Here is a 19941-nt window from a genome sequence, read left to right on the forward strand (position 1 = left end):
TTGTATCTCTAAATGTTGACTTTTTTCATCACTGAAACAGAGGTGATGATACTGACTTAGGTGAAGTACCCTGAGATAACAGATGAAGTGTGTTGCAGGAAAAGTACAGAGGTTTCTGTCATTGAATTCTGCTGATATAACAGTTTGAACTATTTATTGCCCAAGCTGGGAAACAGTAGCAAAAAAAAAGGTAAATATTGAAAATTAAAATAGATTCTTAGGTTTTTCTCTGTCTGAACATACTATACTGTTACTATTAATGAGAGATTAAGGTTTTGAATTTTCCCTTGGCCATATGAGTTTTGCACTGAGATTGTTTCTTTGAATATTAAATCAAAGAGCCTTACTCTAAAACTATTTGTAAACAGGAGGTTGTGTCTTTGTCACTGAAAATTTCATAACCTAAGAAAGCCATAATTTGTTTTTTTCTTCTCTCAATATTGCTGCAGAACTCATACTTCAGGAAAATAAATCTGACAAATCTTTTGAGAGTGCAGGTGACAGAGCTAATGATAGTTCATTTTTCTGATACCCACAGACAATACATCCTGGCTTTGTCTTCAAGTGAAGCTAAGAAAACAGTGCAGAGTAGTTTTATGGCGTTTTTGCTTCTTTTCTCCTTTCCATTCTTTTTGGATCAATTGTTCAGTGTTTTCAAACATAAAGCAGAAAAATGCATATTTTAATACATGGCATTCTGTTGGCCAGTTTGGAAATCCTTGCAAATTCATGTGTATCTGTAGGAATAGGAATATCGGAATGTGTGTTCACAAGGTCACAGGTAGCATATACAAAAATGATGAGAGGTGCAGCTACTTAAAGCATGACCTTCCAGAAGGAAGAACTTGTTTAACTTTCTTTAACTTAAACAAGAAGTTCTGTAGAACTTCTGGAAGGTCATGCTTTAAGTGTGGCTGCACCTTCTGTAGCACTACTGTACAGAATTCCTGTAGAGGGTATATGTACAGCCCAGGAGAAGATGTGGTGTTCCTGCTTTTCCAGGGAAAACTCATGCTTTACTCCATTGTGAAAGAAATCTCATTTTATGTAAAAGCAGTGTTGGGATGGAGGGAAAATGTAGCTCATGCTTGTGATAAACTTTCAGTTCCTCTAGTGTGGGTTGGAAAGTTCACTTTGGTATTCACCTTAAAAAGCAGTTATCTGTGCCGAATTAATTTTAGTTCATGCTGATATAAAGCAGGAAGTTGTGACATGTCTAATAAGTGGCAGTAGCAGCAGGCGCCAGCTCAAGTTCTCCTTCTCTCCAAACTGCAGGAATTCATCATGTTGTGCTTCCCAGTGTGTGAGGCTGTGATATGGTAGACAGGGTAAAGAAGTAATTCATTCAGATAGTTCATAGTAACCTTCCAATTTTTTTTATTCGTTGTGTCATCCAGTAAGGATAACTGCAGTGGAAATACTCCATTCTGTTCCTCACTGTGGCCAATACCTTTATTTCTGCAGGAAAGTGTAACTTACTTATTTTGCCAGCCATGGGCGGAAATGCTGCTTTCTCCATGCATCCTCCCCCTGACCTTGGCTCAAGGTGGAAGTTTAATGGAGTATATTTTTCCATGCATAAACCAGGGTACTGATAATCCATGAGTACTCAGGCAAAATAGTCTTGCATGTTTATAACAGTACAGCTCTTCTTATTGTTTAACTCAGGCAAATCTCATGATAATTTTATTCTTTGCTGAATATAGAACATCACACCCCCAAATGTCTCCAAGAGGAGTAGCAGAAGTAAAAATATGAACTCTGTAGGACAAGTTTATTAAAAATATTCTGCATGAAAATGCATGGTATTCTTATCAGACTCTGTAGATAGAATGAAATAGGCTGGTTTACCACTCTGTTGTTGCGGTCTGAGGAGAACACATTGGTACTGACTTGCCACAGTTTTGCTTTCCTCAAGCTGATTACATTGTATTTTGCTTTCTATTGAGAAATTTCTTCACCAGATTGGGGTATTATTAGCACACTTTATCTTGCTGGCTGTGATTCGACACTTTTGTTTTGAGGGGAGTTAAAGAAGTTCAGGAAGCATTACTTTACTGAGAGGATGGTCAAACACTGGAACAGGCTTCCTAGAGAGATGGTCAATGGCCCAAGCCTGTCAGTGTTAAAGGGGCATTTGGACAATGCCCTTAACATGATTTAACTTTTGGTCAAGCAGTTGGACTAGATGATCGTTGTAAGTCCCTTCCAACAGAAATAGTTTATTATATTCTATCTTAAATAAGTTTTGTATTAATTTGTTGTACAACCGAGGGAAGTGTGAGTAGAGAAAATAAGTGTGGATAGCAATAGCTGCTGTGTTGGCTGAAATGGATGTTGTCTTAGCTGAATGTTATGTTACAATGTGCTGTAGTAGATTTATGGGTAGCTTTCAGTTTTAATAATTCAGTATTTACTATTTACTACGACACAGTGAACTTCTCCTGTGAGCCTGGCTACCATGAAATGCATCATCATACCAATGCACATTTTGAAGTTTCACTGTGGTGCATTTCACCTTCCTTCAGATCTCTTTTGAAAGAAAGCTAGTGCCTAGACAGCCTTCAGCCATGGCAGCATGCTTGTGTTTTCTTTGTGTACCAAAAAAAACTTCACAACAATGAGAGATGTGTCCTTTTTACTCAGAATTACCAAATGCTCTAAGGAGACAAAAGGCTTCAGTTAAAGGTGCTTTGTGGAGGATGTTAAAGAGAAGGAAGAGTCTCTGACTCTTTAGGCTGAAGAGGAAGAGCTTCAAATGGACTGGTGTATTATACCCTTCCATCACAGGTCAAGAAGAGAGAAAGAGCAAGCTGGAAGGGGAGCCATTGGTTTGGGCAGATTCTATCTGGGGAAGCTGTGCAAGTATTTTAAGCTGTGTTCAACTGTTCTTCTTCCAACAGACTTTGGGAACTATCACTGCAGTGCCCATTAAGGTTCCTCAGGTCAGCTCCTTGCAGAGGTTGGCAGGACAAGGACCAGCAGTGCTACCTCAGGTACAAAATACAGTTCCAAAGGGGGCTTTGTGTTATTTTGTATGTATCCTGCTCTGTTCCTGTCTGATGCCCAGGCCTGGGTAAGTCAGCGCACTCATTTTGTTGAATAAAGACTTACCTTCAGTGAGTTAAATTGAAGAGTTGTGATTTTCTCTAATTCCTGGAAAAAAAAAAAAAGAAAAAAAGAAAAATCAGTTTTCTTCTGGGAACATACTGTTAGCACAATGAAAAGCTATAAAAATCTTGTAGATGCATTGTGGAAGAACAAAGTACCTAAGGTGAAATGCAAATTTATGCTTTATAAGATGAATCACAAATCACAGAAGTAAAAATCTGCAATTCTGTAATTAAAAAAGGGGTGGAAGTATTAACCTTTCTGTTCGAGATATAGCCTCACATTCTTTTACTAACTTACTGGCCTTATTCCTGTCTACCCCAGTATAAAGTTTTTGTGCAATGAACTCAGGTGCCAGACTGAGGCAAGATTGTCTGGATAGGAGTGAAAGGAGAGTTAGACTCAAAGATTTTAAAAATCTTCTCAAGCTGTGTTTTCTTTTCTGAATCTCTCTCACTGTTTTCCTAATCACACAATTTATTCTCCATTTCAACCCTCTTTCTCAACATTTTTGGGTGTAACTTGCAACAAGGGTTTTGCTGCAGTTCTCTGATTTGTTTTTCGAATTCATGATTATTAAGTATAAATGTATTTCTCCCTATGTGGCCCTTAGAGGTCTATTTCTCATATATGAACACTTCTCAAGCACTGAAGTCAATGTTGGGTCTTCCTGTTATTCCTTTATTTTTTTCCTGATATTTTTGTAGTGGCAGAATCTGGTAGAAGATCCGTGAGCTAAATCTGCCTGGAGGATGGAGTAGTTCTAAGATAAAGTTCTTAAATTCCCTCTTTAAATTACATTTTGTGGAAGGCAAAATTGTGAACATAAAGGAAGGTTATAGTTTTCTTATCAAGTTCAAGACTGCATTTCAGTTGTTCGTACAGCATAATAACACACTGATTTCTGCCCTTTTGGGGTGTTAAAGATGAGCAGATTGCTCCTGAAAATAGATGAGGTTCAAGAGCAACTGAAAGACCTGTATCAGGGGCTTAAATTATCATTAAGGTTATGTTTCAGCAATGATGATGTCATTGCAAATGCTGCCCTTAGAGAAGCATCAATGTTCTATACTTTTCTAAGTAGAAGAATTTTCATTCATTGTTAGATTGAATTTTGAAGAATTGAAAAAAGTGGAGGAATCTGGTTTTCTCAACTTTTTGAAAAGAACGCATATCCTTTCTGTTTTGCTGTTTAGCTCACGGCAGTGTTTTTGTTTGTATTTCACTTTGTGAAAATACAGGCTTCAGTTTCAGACCAGTTTGTGCAATCATACTTAATACTAATGAAACACCAACCCTTCCTCAGCACCCCTAAGCCATAGTTTACTAACTTTTCTATTTCATATAGATAGCATGGGAAATAACCACATAGCAATTTCATTTCTGTCAAAACTAAAAATTAAGTAGGCAGCTGTATGTAAGACCGTGTTATCAGAGATACATCTTATGTTCTGAGTTATTTCTGGCTCTTTCACAGGCCAGTACTTCCTTCCCCAGCAACAGACTGCCCCATTTACAGGCTGTGTCCTCCTTTGCAGTTCACCATGGTCTGTATGTTCCTCTCCCACCCGCGGCTTACAGAGAAGTTTAAAATTTCCATATTATTTCTTAGTGGGGAACTCCCTCCACCCATCAAAGCTTTCTGCCAGATAACTCAAGAGAGATCAAGTTCTCATCTACAAGTGGAAAGTTTGGCTTCTAACTATATAGTTGCATGCCTTCAAAATATATTTAATACAGCCATAAATCAGAGTAATGTAAATCTGTGCTGTCACAGTGCATGTCCTCCCAGATATTCTGCATCAGACCTGGTTACAGAGCAGACTGGCTACTACTACTGGCTACTACTACTGTCACTCACTGGGTGACAGGCATGGCTGCTGTACCTTACTCTGAGATAGTGGCACAATGCTTCCATTCTAGGATTGACTTAGTGAAAGGCAGCTTTGCCACTGTGTCCTAAGCATACTAACAAGCAGGGTCCAGCTGAGTTTGGCATCTGCTAAAACCTCTACTTTGGGTGCCCTTGTAGCAGCAAATTAAGGGGACAGCCTTTTCAAAGCAAAATGATATTCATCACTCCTCTACAAAGTAGTCCACGGTATTTCACAAAAACAGTTCAAGCAGTACAATGTCTGTACTCATGCATGTTAGCTATAGCTGGATCTTTTTCTGCAAGGTATTGCACTTTCCATGACCTCCATCTCTGTGAAGTCTAGCTTTAGCAGTTGTGCAGAGCCCTGATAGCAATGAAACCCTAGCAGCAAAGGCTTCAATAAGCCCACCTGTATGGCTGACTATTTACCCGAGCAACTAAATCTACGTGGAGTTGGTGCAAGTGCAGTGGTAGGCACAGTGGCAATCACCTAAATTGGCTTAATCCTGTCTATATTTGCTGCCTCTCTTCTTGTCCATGGAAGGGTTGAAGGTCTCATGGATCCCTTTTGGGATCCCTGCCATGTTAGGAGCCTGCTTGTCTCTGAGTTACCCTCTGGAAGTGATTTCACACTTATCCTGACAGATTGCACTTCTATTTCAGGTGCATGTAGATTAATGAGATTAATCCAGGTCACTGTCTGTGCTCTTAAAAGCACACTGATTGCTACCTGATATTTCTCCTTTTGGCCAGTCTCATTACCTTTTGGGGATTTCAGAATCCCTTTATATTTAGATGTAGGCATGAGAGACGTAGACATTGCCATGCTGGCAAGAAAGAAACAGGGGACTTCTCCATTTAAAGGCCCTTCATCATGTCTAAATGAATTGTATATTTTTAATGCATTCACTGTCCCCATCTAGACAGACTCTTGATTTAGCTCTATGCACTCAAGCAGGAAAATGCCACACAAGTAAACTGAGGCACTTAGCAGTACTTACGTAAAACAATACATACAGCTTTCTCATTTTCTACGTTTATACGGATATTTGTCATTTGCTTTGTTCATTTGAATGGGTTTATGATATGACCCCCTGGGAGCTCTTCCATATGGGGAATGAAGTTTCAAAATCTGCACATTCACAAATGGCAACAAAATCCCATCACTTAGTGCAAAACTGCTATTAAATGGTGAGCAAACAAACATTAATTACAAGTTCATTGCACAATGCAAACAGTATTTCTTTAGGCATTCATTACTTGCCAAAACAAGCCTCTTTGGCAGACCTTTTTTTCTTAGAGAATATGAAATTATTTTTTGCTTTCATCAAATAAATAAAATTTCTGCTATGAGCTATGATGTTTGGGAAGTTAATTCCAGATAGTCTTTATATTTTTACTTTGGCCTGTGAGGTTTCCAGCTGGGTGAGATGTTTTGAAACTACAGGCTCTACAGCAAATCCTGAAGGTCCTCTACTCAAACACGTGGGTGATGCACTTTCTACTCTTGAGCTGTTCTGCTTTGTGGCACCCATCAACTATAAGGAGAAGGTGGCCTTATGTCAGGTTGGGGCTCCAATTTTCTGCTGAAGTGCAGAGAGTCTGTCTATTTTGAACTGGTTTACGTAGAAATTTAAGTCACTGTGTAGTCCCCTGGAGAAATGTGGGAAATCTTGTTTTATGTTCTTCAAATGGAAGATTTTAAATGAAATGATGAAGATATTAAAATAAACCTCCCATTTTGTTGTCAGTAATGTGGGCCCAATCCAATTCTCATTCAAATTAATGGGGAGCCTGTGATGATTTGGGTAGCAGTTAAATCAGATTATAATGCTATTTCCCTGACCTATTTTTCTAGTGCTGGTTGAAGGCAGGGCTTGGGATGGCTTTGCTCATGACACTGCTGACTAGAACAGAGCAGAGTCGCATAGCAGGTGCCTGCAGTGGAGCTGTCATGCAGGTTAGTGCTGAAAGCGTACAGGTACGCACAACCACTTTAGATGAAATGTGTGTATTTTTCAGTCACCTTTGGCCAGTTCTTTTGTCAACTGCTGCTTAATTTTTATCTTCTGTAGTGATTTCAGTAGGGCCTGAATTTGGTCACTAATCTGCAGGCTGCTTTGGAACAGGGGCTGTTTTGTTAGTGTATGTTTGTTCATCACTGGGTACTGTGTAAGCCCAGTCAGAGACTGTGGTCTCTGGATGTTCCCAAAACTTAAATGCACATTTTCATTTTTAAAATTTCTCGTCATAGTACTCCCGAGCTCAGTTCTTGACTGACAGCTGCTGCTTCTCTTCATGTGTGTACCAAAACCAGCCACTACTCCCAGCTTCCCTGGTGGTAGGACGTCTTTAAGATTTCTTGAAAGCAAAATTACTCCTATAGACAGAACCCAAGTTGTGTGATGCAACTGTATACTGTAGAAGGAATATGTTAACAGATTGGTCTGTGTCAAAGCCTCTCTCTGCACTGTAAATATATATACGTATTTATTTTTTTTAAGTGTAATGTGTTAAGACTGTGCATAGCCATTAGAAGGTGGAAAAATACTGCTAAATGCAAGTCAGCCTTTTGTAAAACTAGAAAAGAAGCTAGCAGATATGCCTGTTTGTATAAAATGTTACACAGAATTGTGCAGGGGAGAGACAAGGGAACTTTATTGTTTGGGTAAGGAATAATTGAATTGGGTGAAGTAATTTTTACAATATCTGAAAAGGACTGTAATTCCCTAAGCGATGTCATGCACCTTTCTGGTATATAACCCTCAGTGCTTCCATGGGGATGTGGTGGAATGCTAGTGAAGGAGAAGAGAGATAATCTAATTCAAGGTAACTTAATCAGCGTGGTATATAACCAAGCTAAGGGGTTTGCAAATGTATTTAATATTCATTGACTGTATGCGTGCAGAAAACAGAAACAAAATTGCTTTTTCAAAAGAAAGGTTTGCAGAAGCCTAGCTGAAAATGTAGCCCTTAATAGATATAGTTGTTAATCTGTTTTATTCTGTATAAGCTTTTATACCGTGCTTGTCACTGTGTTTGAAGCACCTTCCCGTAATGTGCTAAACACAAAGATTAACATCTGTTGTAAGCTATTTCTCTCGTTTTTCCATTTTGGGAAGAAGTGTGTGCAGCTGAGAATTTTAGTTAGAGTTCCTTTTTATCAGTTTGCTTATTTTTAATAGGCATGCTACTATTAATTGCATGCCTCTATATATTTCTGTAAGAGGAGTATAACATGGAAAATGTTTGTTGTAGAAAGTGATGAGGTTTGTGTCTTTAATTTATAGAAAATAAGGTTGAGATGTCTGCCTGTATGAGGATCAGCCTCGCTATAGAGAATCCCTGCACCTTGGCCTTTCATACTAAGTCTTTACAGAGGGAGCTTTTAAGATTGGGATGAAAACATGGTACTGTATTGAAAAGTTTATGGGAATCTCAGTTGTGCACTAGTGGATAGGTTTCAGAAGTAGCTGAGAGAAGCATGGACTTGTTGGAGCATGTGGAGTTCCGCATGTTCCACAATATGTATTTTACACTGCTGTAGTGCAGCCAAGACAGATGAAGGTATGACTAAGGTGGTGGTGCAGTAAGAACTGTTCCTTGTGGATAGTGGTATGCCAGAGGTTTTCAGTGACAAGATATCTGGTCTTATGCAGAAAGATAAATGCATATGGTGGGCAAAGATAAGTGTGCCTGGTGTATCCAGGGAGACTACACCCAGATGCGAATTTTCCAAAGTACCTCTCTCTGTTACCTCTTCTTCGTGAGAGAGCTGATCAAGGGTGGTGGGGAAGAAGAAGCAGAATTGGCTATTACTGATGCTTAAGATCTTCAGATCCAGTCAGTGTCATGAACATTTTGAAAGGACTTCCATGGAAGTCAGATGTCCATGACAGTCTGCATGTAGAAGCCTAACGTACCCATACAACCCCCCAGGAAATAGTCAAGCCATTTTAACACCTGACATGGTATATTTTTGTTAGGTGAAAATGCTCAAGTTTCTCCATGTCAAATGCTGCTTTGGAGAGTATCAGGAAGATGAGAAGTGTCATCTCTATCCATCGACACCATTTGCATTCATATGAATGAATGAAGTGTGGCTTCAGATCCATGTCTGGCTTGGATCTGGACTGTGCTGTTTTTTTGAGCCTCTGTGCCATTTGTACAAGCTTGCAGTAGGCCTCTAGACAAACGACAGGCAGGTAAGAAGGTTTTTCTGTCTTCAACACCTTAGCATAGGCTGGGAGGAATTCGCTGCACTGCTTCCTGTCCCTAAATCCTTCATTTTTATCTCCTGATATGTGAGCTTTTTGTGTGCTTCCATCTTGGTCAGGCTGTCAGCAGACAGAAATTATTTTTGTCATTATTTTGTCTTTCAAGTTTGTTTTTTTTTATTTTGGCTAGTAAATGAGTCAGATCATTATAATGTGCCATTATTGTTGTCTAGAAGGAAAAGCTATTAAAGTGACGGATGGTACAAAGCAGTGGCATCCGTGGTCTTTGAAGTGATGCCAGAGTTTGAGTCCAGTGAATGCTGCATGGATTAGTCCAGAGCTTGCCTATGAAAGTATGCGAACAGGAGGAAAGCCAACAGATGTTCACTCATTTGTGCCTAAAGGCTTCATGGACACTTTATATTTAAATTGAAGTAACTTAATCATTGATGAGTATCTATGAGAGAAGCAAGCTGACTTGTAATACTAAAAGAGTAGAAATGGAAGTAAGTTATTGACTGGTGTGTATAATCACAGTCTTGCTTTTATATTTGTATTGTAATCCTGAACAATAAGGATTAAATTCTTTCCTCAGAGGCACATAGATAACTGCGTATTCAAGGACAGAATCATTGTGAAGAAGGAAAAATAAAAAAAGCAAAAATCCTTGTCAACTTCAACCCCTACTAGTTATTTTTTGGAATAATATTGATTTTAATTTGCTGGTTTAATGGTAGTTTTCCCCTTTGCAAATGGAAAAGAGCCACTTAATGAATCATCAACTCAATAGCAGCAATGCCAAACTAGAAAATAAAGGCAGTATAGCAGAGGAGAAAATGTTCATTTCATTAGCAAAAGTCATTCAAGTTCCTGTGAAAATACAGTTTTGTGTTCAAAACACTGGTAACATTTTTAATAAAGAACTCCCACCTGACTGCCTTATGCCAACAAACATAAAAAGCAGAGCTGGCAGATTCCCACACAAACATGATTCTCAGCAAAACTTCCATTTCTGTAGAATCAAGCAAAGCTGAAGGAGAATAAAAACTAAATGAAATCGCTTTGTCTTCTTAAAAATTGCAGAGGAGTTATATTGTCTGTTTGTCACCTTTACCCTAAAGTTGGCTCCTCATGGTTAACAAATTAAAATACCAAAGCACTGTAGGTAGAGTCCAGTGGAAAATGTCTGATGTAGTGCACATAATCTGAATATGTTATGGCCTTACTGAAGTCTCTTCAGATTTGCTGTTGGTTTAAGTCAGGTTAAGATTTCTTCCTCGGTCTTCATGGTCCAGAGCAGCAGGATTAGAAACATGGGCTGGAGAAGCTGCTGCATTTCATATCATTTTTCTGTGGCTTCCCAGGCTAATTTTCCATGTAGATGCTAAGGAGGGTCTTACACTGTAAGTCAACATAGGATACACTGAACTGGGTCATCTTGCCTAGGGTTTCCTCACGATGCACACTGAAGCACGCCTTTATTTGTGTGTACTCCCATCAAGGGTAAGGAAGAAAAGTGTATGTGGATCCATAGTCACATGTGGTTTTAAATCTTCTCCCTATGGCAAGAAAATAAACTGTGTTTAATTTAACTGTGGTCTTAGACCAGGTTGAAGGTAATAGGAGCTTATCAGGAAAGGAACCAAAAATCAACTAAAGCTCAGTTGGGCAGTCTGGGTTTTAGGGTGTGTCATTGCTGTAAAGTTACACAGAACCTTTTATTTTGCATCATTTTCATTGAATACAAAAAGAAGGGGAGAGAGTCGGTCCTCAGCTGGCATAAATAGACACAGCTTTACTGAAGTCAGTGTGCATCTGTTCATTCTGGTGAAGGATATAATTACCCCATATTGCACTCATTTTATCAGCCATTGCTAATGTTTTCTGTGTGATCCTCTGAAGCTTTTCAAGAATGAAAGCTCTGTCTGCTGCTCCCAGCACTTTGCCTCTGTGACATATGAATTGTGCCAAATCCATTTTGAGTTTTTGTTTTTAAGCTCCGAGTACAAGGGTGAAGTGAAAATAAAGTGTGAATAATGGCCTTTCTCTCAAAGGCAATGTGATATTGCGTTGAGCTGAAAAATTTGCTCTCGTAGAGATCGGCCCTGCCAGTATGAAGGGCTGATTGATGCTGAGCACAATCCAGCTGATATCTGATATAGGGAAGGGGGAGGGCTCTTCAGTGTTGCTGACAAAGCTGTAACAAGATCCAGGGACTGGAAGCTGAAGTTAGGCAAATTCAACCGCGCAATGAAACACCAGTCATGGGCATAATAAAGTATTGTAACAGTTTATTGGGGCTCGTGATGAATTCATCATTAAGAAGTCATTAGTATTTTCTTTCAAAATCTGTCTTCAGTTTCTGGGAGAAATTCTATGGCCAGTCTGTGAGCAGGAGGATCATGGTGATCCCTTCTAGTTTTGTGATTGAAGTGCACTTGTTAACTTCCCTTCTTTGCTAGGCTGTAAGGAGAACACATTTACCAGAACTACCCTTAATAATTTTCATATCACAGGCAGATCTGCACAGAGATAACTGTTCTAATTAAATCCTGTCCTTTAGGAGTAAGTAATAGTGCCCACAGAGATGGGAGGAATTGTGTGCTTTGCTTTCCTTGTCTTCCTTTCCCCCCCCATACTTGTTTGGGTTGGATCTTGAGGCCCTATTTTGTAAGAGGTTTTCTTTTTTACCCTCTTTTTCTTTACTACAGCATGGGAGCAGCTCATCTGATGGGGTGTAGCTCAGGAAATAGATTGCCCATGATCACAGTTGCCTTTGTCAGAGGGGGCACACATCAGGCTCTCCCACTTCCGCCACTCAGCAGTTCGTTCACCACTGCAGTTTTCAACAATTTGTGCTCTTGAGAGCTGGAATGATGTTTTGGTGTAATGAAAGCCTTTGGGTGTCACATAGCGACATCTGGATGGAGCTTATTGATATGGGATATACAAGAAGTTGTGTTAATCACAGGAGCTGATTCCCTCCTTTTCTGAAACTCTTTGAAATACGTATCAGATGTTGCTGAACAAAAGAGCACTCTGCACATCTCACAGGATCGGGCTCCCTGTTATTTCCCTGTCTGAAAAGCAGACACCCCCAGCCTTGTGAATTCTTAGGTTCGGGAGTGTCTTGAACAGTGTGCTCACCTGCAGCACACTATTCGGGAAGTACTAGGGGTGTTTGAATATTGCCACCTAAAACCAAATGTTTGTTATTGTGGGTGCTGAGGAAACCCAAGAACAACATGGGTTTGTGAGATCATTACATTCAAGAAGAAGCTCTCTCTTCTCCTGCATTTAGAGCCCTGGTAGTATCACATTCTGTTTTGACAGCTGTCAGAAGTTAAATGAAAGATATTTGGGGAGAGGAGGGCTGAGCTACAGGAGAATTGTTATTTGTAGCACTCACCAGCAGTTGCAGTTTTCACTTGCTAACATACATGCTGTCTGTTATTCTTTCTCTTCTCTTCTCTTCTCTTTTACTAAACTTTTGCACCTTTTATTTCTGTGTCTCTTGTGATGGGGACCGGTGTCATCCCACCTGTGCTCCTTCTAGTAGAAAATGTCTTTTTGATACCTTGCATGTGGAATGCAGTCTGTGCCCTGGCCTAGTTTTTCCTCAATTCTTCTTCGGTGACTATTTCTAAACTTCTGTTCGTGCCACTGTCCTCCTTTCATCTCCCAAATTTAAGCCACAGTTTTGCTGTGAGGAAAAGGAATTTGAGCTAGTTCTTTCCTTCATTTATTTTTTCTTCCCAGCTGACACCATTTATTCTCACAGATTAGCAGTTTGGTTTTTAATGTGAAAGTCTGCTAAAGGTCTTTCACTTGGCTGATTATTAAGTGCTTACACTTAGTGTCTGTGTTCAAAGGGAGAAGGTTCATAGCTGTTAGAGCACAAGGAGCTTCTATGCTCGCTTTCTGTTTTGGATTCATGCCTGTGGACTCTGGAATTAAACATAATTTAACTGTAATTTATTTTAGCTTTAACTCAAGAGCACCTGAAAGTTTTTGTGTAGTCAGTCCTTTTCATTGTTTTATAATTGCAGATAAATGCTCTCTCACAACGTTACCTGAATTTGCCAGGGAATTTGCAGAGGCTTTAGACTGTGAAGGTCGCTATACCTCCTTTGTATCACACGGTGGCAGAAAACGCCCAGCATATGTTCTTGTGCTGTACCGGAATGGTAAATCGTGTCAGCTATTTCAGTATGCAGCACTTTATAGAGAGTGTGTTACTTTGGAAAATTAAGTCTGTTTAATTGCCTGTGCAGGAAGAGCTTATTTTATAGCGAAGTAATATGCATTCATCCACAACTTGCAGAATGTGTATTAAGGGTGTGTATAGGATTCACTGAGGTATTACATCTGAAATGTATTTTATATATATGTATCTGTAATAGTGTAGAAAAGATAATTATATAGCTGGAATATGCATATAGACATTTAGTTTTAATTAGGCTTTTGATTAAATATAAAAGCACAATTAAGAGTGACAGAGTAGATCCTGGTAGACTACATTGACAGTTTTTGGCTAGAAAAACTCCTGAGCTGATTTTTTTTGTCAGATTTGATTCTTTGTAAAGATCTCAGTGACTGTTCTATTAAATCTTTGATATGAACAATTTCTTATTCTCTCTCTCCCTCTTTCCCTGAATATATGTGCTTATCTGTGTGTTTACAGTATTTCTGTTGGTAACATATTATGTTAATTTACAAGAAAGTTATTTTGTTTTAAGGAGAGGTGGTAAAATTTAGATGTTAGCAAAACAGCTAAAAGCTAAATTTGGATTCCTTTAGCCGTGGTAATACGTTTTGACTGTATTTTGCCAACCTTCTCAAGACTCATTTTTCTTGAATAATGATACTATTTCTGTGAACGTGTCTCTGAGCACATGAGCATGAGCAATTTGTTAAAGGCTTACGTATGAGAGACTTATATAAGGTATAGTAGAGAAAGGATATTTTATGAAAATATAAAAGTAGATGCTACAAGATCTGCTTGTATAACTGACTCTGATACACACATGAACGAGGTGCTTTAAATATCATATCTCCTATTGCACTGAACTGTCATTTGTGTTAGAAGCCTTAGTTTTGCAGAATGCCTGGGCCAAGATTGGGTTAAACCAATTCTCTGTGCACTACTTCAGAAAATAAGACCATTAACTAATTACAGATATGAAACTAATTATAGATTCCTCTTAACAACTTGACCAGGGTGTTTGTCTGGTATCTCAACTAAATCAATGAAATAATCATTACATAAAGTGATTGGATAGAGGGAAAAGGGAAAACACCCTCAATTACTGTCACTGTATCTTGAATACGGTTACGCCTAGTTTAGCATAGTTTAGCATCATTTCACAGTGGTTCTATGAGGCCTCCCAGTGTTACCCCAAAGTTGCGAGCTGAACACAGCAGCTTTCTGGCTTTATCATGATTCTGCTGCAGGACTTTGGGCAAATCCTTCTCTTTTCTTCAGCTCTGTTTCCTTTTTCACTTTGCATCTACGTTGGTTACTGACAATTTAGACACTCCTGAGCAGGACTGTGGCTCCAATTTGCACATTTGCTCTGCTTGTAGGCTTTAGGATTCTATTGGCAGTTGCAGACTGAGTTATGAAAACACAAAGAGCTTGCAATACGTGTGTTGCTGCCCTTAATATTTGCTGTGGGGACAAACAGGTACGTATCTCCTTGACATGATAGAGGATGACGGCCAGCCTTGAAAAATGATTTTCTGCACACTAGTAAATCCCCATGTTTTCATTAAATTGCTTACTTAGGCTGCAGATTGAAGTCGGCATCATTGGAAGGGCTCCTGTAGACTACAGTGCAGTGACACAGGCAGCTGTTTCCCATGTCTGTCTGTTACAACTTGTCATTTTGTTTCACAGTATGGAAGGTGCGAGAAGTGACAGGACTAAATAAGCACAGAGGGAACCGACTGTTTTATCTGGCCATGGTAACGAACAAGCTGGGAGTGAAGTTAACTTCATGCGAAGCAGTTTAAATTATTTATTTTCAGTACTAGAACTGTACTTAACGTGTTGTTAAGGCAGAGCCATGTCACCAGGGTGACGTTAATTACCCCACTGGAAACACATCACGTTAGCTGGAGACAGTTGTTCGCAGTTATCATTCATGGCTCTGGGTAAAGCTGCAGCCTTCACAAATCTTGGCAAACCGTTTCCCCCTCCATGCATAGAAGCTCCTTCTTCATCCACCCACAGCTGCAAATGAGATCCTTACTTGCAGCAACAAAATATGAAGTTTGATGGTTGTGGGTTTCTTTTGGTGAGATGAATGGTTGCGTGATTCATGTCTTGTCCATTAAACATGGTACATCTTAAAAATGTGAGGATCTTCATTCACTAATACATCAGTATAAGTGCATATGCTTACTGTTCCTGTAAGTGCTTTCCGACAACTCCCTTAATGATTCAGTTCCCACTCCTTAATTCATAACAAGAGTGTTGTGACCTTCAGAATAGGAAATCATTGTGTCTGGGGTTTCCATTCTTTGCAAAGGTTTTGGCTTAAACATCCCTACTGAGAACTGGATGTGACTTGAGTAGCATTTGTATGGATGTGTGCTAATAAAAGTGAGGAATTGACTTTTTCCTCTGATCTCGTTCAGCATTGCAATGAGTTAAGGACTCCGAAATGACCCAACTGAGGAGTGCTAGGAATATATCTACAAGTAAATAAGTGTCTGGCTACTTTGAGCTGCTACGTTATGTTTTTCTAGATGCTCCTTTTCCATGATTAATGCAACTAGGGGTTCTACTGGGAGAGTGCATGTGTGCAGTGTTTGTTCGTCATGCTGTGAGACTGTGCTTGATAACTTCTAGCTCTCTGTTTGTAGGTTAGGCCAAAGACCCTGATTCCAGACAGCCTCCCTATCTCCCCGTGCAGAGACCAACCTTCCAAGCAGCCTCCTACCTTCCAGAAGGCAACTGTAGTCAGCATCAAAAACCCCAGCCCTGCCCTCCCGACTGCCAATAACACTGTCAGCCATGTACAGACACCTAACAGCCAGTCACAAAGTGTCACTGAGCCTACAGCTATTTCATCACCTCTGAGCAGTGCAGGTGTGGCATACGCCATCATCTCCACCTCCCCCAGCAATGCAACTCCTATCAGCACCAGCGCAACTGTCTCTGTGGTCAACGACAGCATTAAAGTGCAACCACTCCTCATTAGTGCCGACAGCAAGGTAGGTTCTGCTTTTCATGGCATTATTTTTGGTTATCAGGCACAGCAGTTACATTGCAAATGTAAGAAGAATATCCCCTTGGGAGTGCACAGCCCTGTGCAGGGTGGTGTCAGTGTTGTGGTTTTTTTTTAAGAAAATAATGAGAAATCAATGGGAAAATTCTTAGGGGGACACATGGATGCTGGTAGACATCTGTCTGTGTACAAGCATATTTTTTAGCGGGAACAAAATGCATCATTATGTAGCCTGACATTAATGGGACCATAGGATCTTCCATTTCCTTAAACCAGTCCTCACTAATAATATCCCTGAATTCCGTGCAGGCTCAAATTTCTTATGGACTCCCTCTTCAATTATACAGTGATACTAGTTATATTGACTGACCCCAGGGGAGTATATCAAACAATCAGGCATTCCCTTCTACACTTCCAGGGGAAGACTAAATGAAATGAGAGCTCAGGATTTCAAAACTGATCAGCAGATAAATCAGTAAGAAAAAAGCCCAAGTTCCGAATTACTTGTTTCTTCTTTGTACTGCTTTTCAGCTTTGAAATACAAGAACTTCACAACTATTATGCCAGAAACAGATTCAATAAAAGCTAACAACATACCCAGTAGACACTCACTATAATTTGCTACTAGGTTCCTACTACTTTGGGTCTTGTTGGCAGCACAGGTTCTCGTACAGTACGAAAAAAGAATATGTGATGGCTTTTGAGGTAAATAAAAGCAGGCATCTCTTCTCCACTTCTTTAACATAATTTATTTTTCTCTTACTTAAACTGGATGCTGGTTAAGAAAACCATCCCTTTTTATGCTCTTGAACCTTCTAGAATGACTGCATTGAGATAAAGTATCTAACAATTAAATACATTGATTGAAAGCTAACAGTGAAATAGATGGAAAAGGCCCAGTGTTCAAATCCAGTAACCTTCATCAGGAAGGTGAGCTTGGGAAGATCTTCCATAATCCTTCATGAAGCTTTGATTATGGATATAAAGTCACATGTGTAGTTCCGTGGCCAGAAATAGTCCTTCATTCCTTTCAGCTAAATAGCTTCTGAGTTATATGCATCATGTAAATCTTCATGTGGTGGTTCAGGTATGAGCAGCTGGATATACTAACATACATGCATGTATAAGAGACCTGTGTTGTAAATCCAATAGCTTCTGAACCAGAATTATTTTTAATTTAAACCACATATAGTTTGTTTTGTTTATGCAAAACTGAACGTCCACTGCTCATAGCACATAAATGATGAGGGCTGAACTCTGTTCTCAGTTACATGAGTAGAATCATAGAATCATAGAATAGTTAGGGTTGGAAAGGACCTTAAGATCATCTAGTTCCAACCCCCCTGCTGTGGGCAGGGACACCTCACACTAAACCATGTCACCCAAGGCTTCGTCCAACCTGGCCTTGAACACTGCCAGGGATGGAGCATTCACAACCTCCCTGAGCAACCTATTCCAGTTCCTCACCACCCTAACAGGAAAGAATTTCCTCCTTATATCCAATGTAAACTTCCCCTGTTTAAGTTTTAACCCATTACCCCTTGTCCTGTCACTACAGTCCCTAATGAAGAGTCCCTCCCCAGCATCCCTATAGGCCCCCTTCAGATACTGGAAGGCTGCTATGAGGTCTCCATGCAGCCTTCTCTTCTCCAGGCTGAACAGCCCCAACTTTCTTAGCCTGTCTTCATACGGGAGGTGCTCCAGTTCTCTGATCATCCTCGTAGTAGTACTGAGGAGTTATCTTCTTTCCCATCCACATGTGTTTATTCTGAAAAACACTGGTATGACTGAAATCATACTGCGGTTTTGAATGTGTAATAATCCCATCTCTTCTACCTATATGCAAAATAAAATCAAAGGAAAGACCTTAAAATCACTGACAACACGTATGCTAAAGCTAGGCTGAGTCAGCTTCAGAAGTCCTCTAAATAAAAAGTGTCCTAATTTTCAGAGGCACTGATCAAGTGGTTCCCTTAGGCTGCAATAGGCTTATAATGCACCAATAAAAATTAATTTTTAAAAACTTAGGTATGGTTTTAGAAGCATAATCTAGGAATCCAGGTTTTTATATATATTTTTGGCTTGTGACTTGCATTTGTTGTCTGCAGGGATATCAAGTAGCCTTCAAAGAAGAATCAGTATTGCCAGGCAGAAAAATCCAGATTCATATAATGAATTCTCTTATTTCTGCATTGTCTTTTAGGTTATCATTATTCAGCCTCAAGTCCAAACCCAGACAGAAAGTAAAGTGGAGACAAAGAAACCTCCTGAAGAGTCAGCTCAGGGACCCCCTGCTACCAAAAAGAAAAAGGAGGAAAATCCAGAGGTGAATTATTTATTTTTAAATAAGTGAGCCACAGTACAGTTAAGTTGTGGCAGCCAAGTCTGAACATTTTTCCATGTGCATATTACATTACTGCATTTGTGCTCGTGATTCTGCCAGCCATTCATCTCCCTACCCAATCACTGCAGTTGAGGTGATTTTCCTTCCGGTGACGTGCTCTGACAAATTCGGTTTGCATCAAAACTTCCAGTGTCACAAAATGTAAGATTTGTAGGTCTCATAGTGATCTAGTCACTTTGTGTGGTATTGATGAGTTTCTTTTGAGAGGTGTATACAAACTTCAGATACTTTCTTTTATGTTATCAAGTATGTATCGTTGGGTTTACAGGCTGTGTATGAGATTGACTTAAAAATTCATTCATAAGCTGAGCTTTTACATCTTCTTTGTATTGAACACTGCAATTTTTATATTGCATTTAACAATACAGTTTCTTGCATTTACTGTTTATGACTTCCTGCATGTACAGGGATTCTTTCTAGCCTGAAATACATTAAAGACCTTCAAACTGAGTTAGAGAGCAGAAAGCAGGTTATAAGATTGAATCTCTTTCATGAATTGTATTTGTGATGTAAGCTAAAAATATAAATCAGAAGTCCTTGTAGAAACAGGGTCTCTCTTTAACAGGCATTTTCTTTTTTTACTAGATGTATTCACATTAGATTGTATGTACTTTTGCAGCAATTTGAGAGGTTATACAAACTGAATCTACTTCTGTTGCGGAAATGCTCAGCTATGTGAAATCTTAACCTTACTAGTGTAATAAATATACAGCAGAAAAGCATCCTTGGAGCTGTAGTTTTAAGAGGATTATTACAATATAAATTTATAATGTTACTTAAGGCATGTGGGTGGTCATTTGTTTTACCATTTTAAGAGGTTGGTATAGTTAAAACTTTGTAAGGATAATAGTGGCTTTTAGCCTAGAATATCACAACCTGATGAAGAAGCTCTGCAGAACTGCACTTAGGAAATCTCCCAGGTTTAAAATCTGACACTCATATGAATCTCCATTGCCACCAAATGATGGGATTGTAGAGTCGTGTTTTCTTTAGGGAGGTATTTCCAAAAGATTATTTTATTGTGTAGCACCTTACAGGCAGAAAGGGCCAGTAGATCCCACTTAAAAACAGAATGCTAGAAAAAATCATAATTTTTTC

The 19941-nt window shown here is 39.3% G+C and overlaps 1 protein-coding gene across 3 annotated transcripts in view; it reads left to right on the top strand.

The window, feature by feature from the left end:
• The window catches only part of PHF21B (PHD finger protein 21B), a 166088-nt gene that overhangs the window by 122678 nt on the left and 23469 nt on the right, over window positions 1–19941 (top strand). For 2 of the 3 annotated variants that reach the window (XM_061472038.1, XM_061472039.1), the window contains 3 exons: window positions 2904–2996; window positions 16075–16425; window positions 18643–18765. In XM_061472038.1, coding sequence (XP_061328022.1) covers window positions 2904–2996; window positions 16075–16425; window positions 18643–18765 — 567 coding nt within the window. The remainder of the gene's footprint in view (window positions 1–2903; window positions 2997–16074; window positions 16426–18642; window positions 18766–19941) is intronic. The other variant, XM_061472040.1, reaches the window with a different exon arrangement.

The sequence above is a fragment of the Pezoporus flaviventris genome, unplaced genomic scaffold (assembly GCF_033815535.1).
Source record: "Pezoporus flaviventris isolate CSIRO_AGI_PZ_B2104156 unplaced genomic scaffold, CSIRO_AGI_Pfla_v1 ptg000070l, whole genome shotgun sequence".
NCBI classification, from domain to species: domain Eukaryota; kingdom Metazoa; phylum Chordata; class Aves; order Psittaciformes; family Psittacidae; genus Pezoporus; species Pezoporus flaviventris.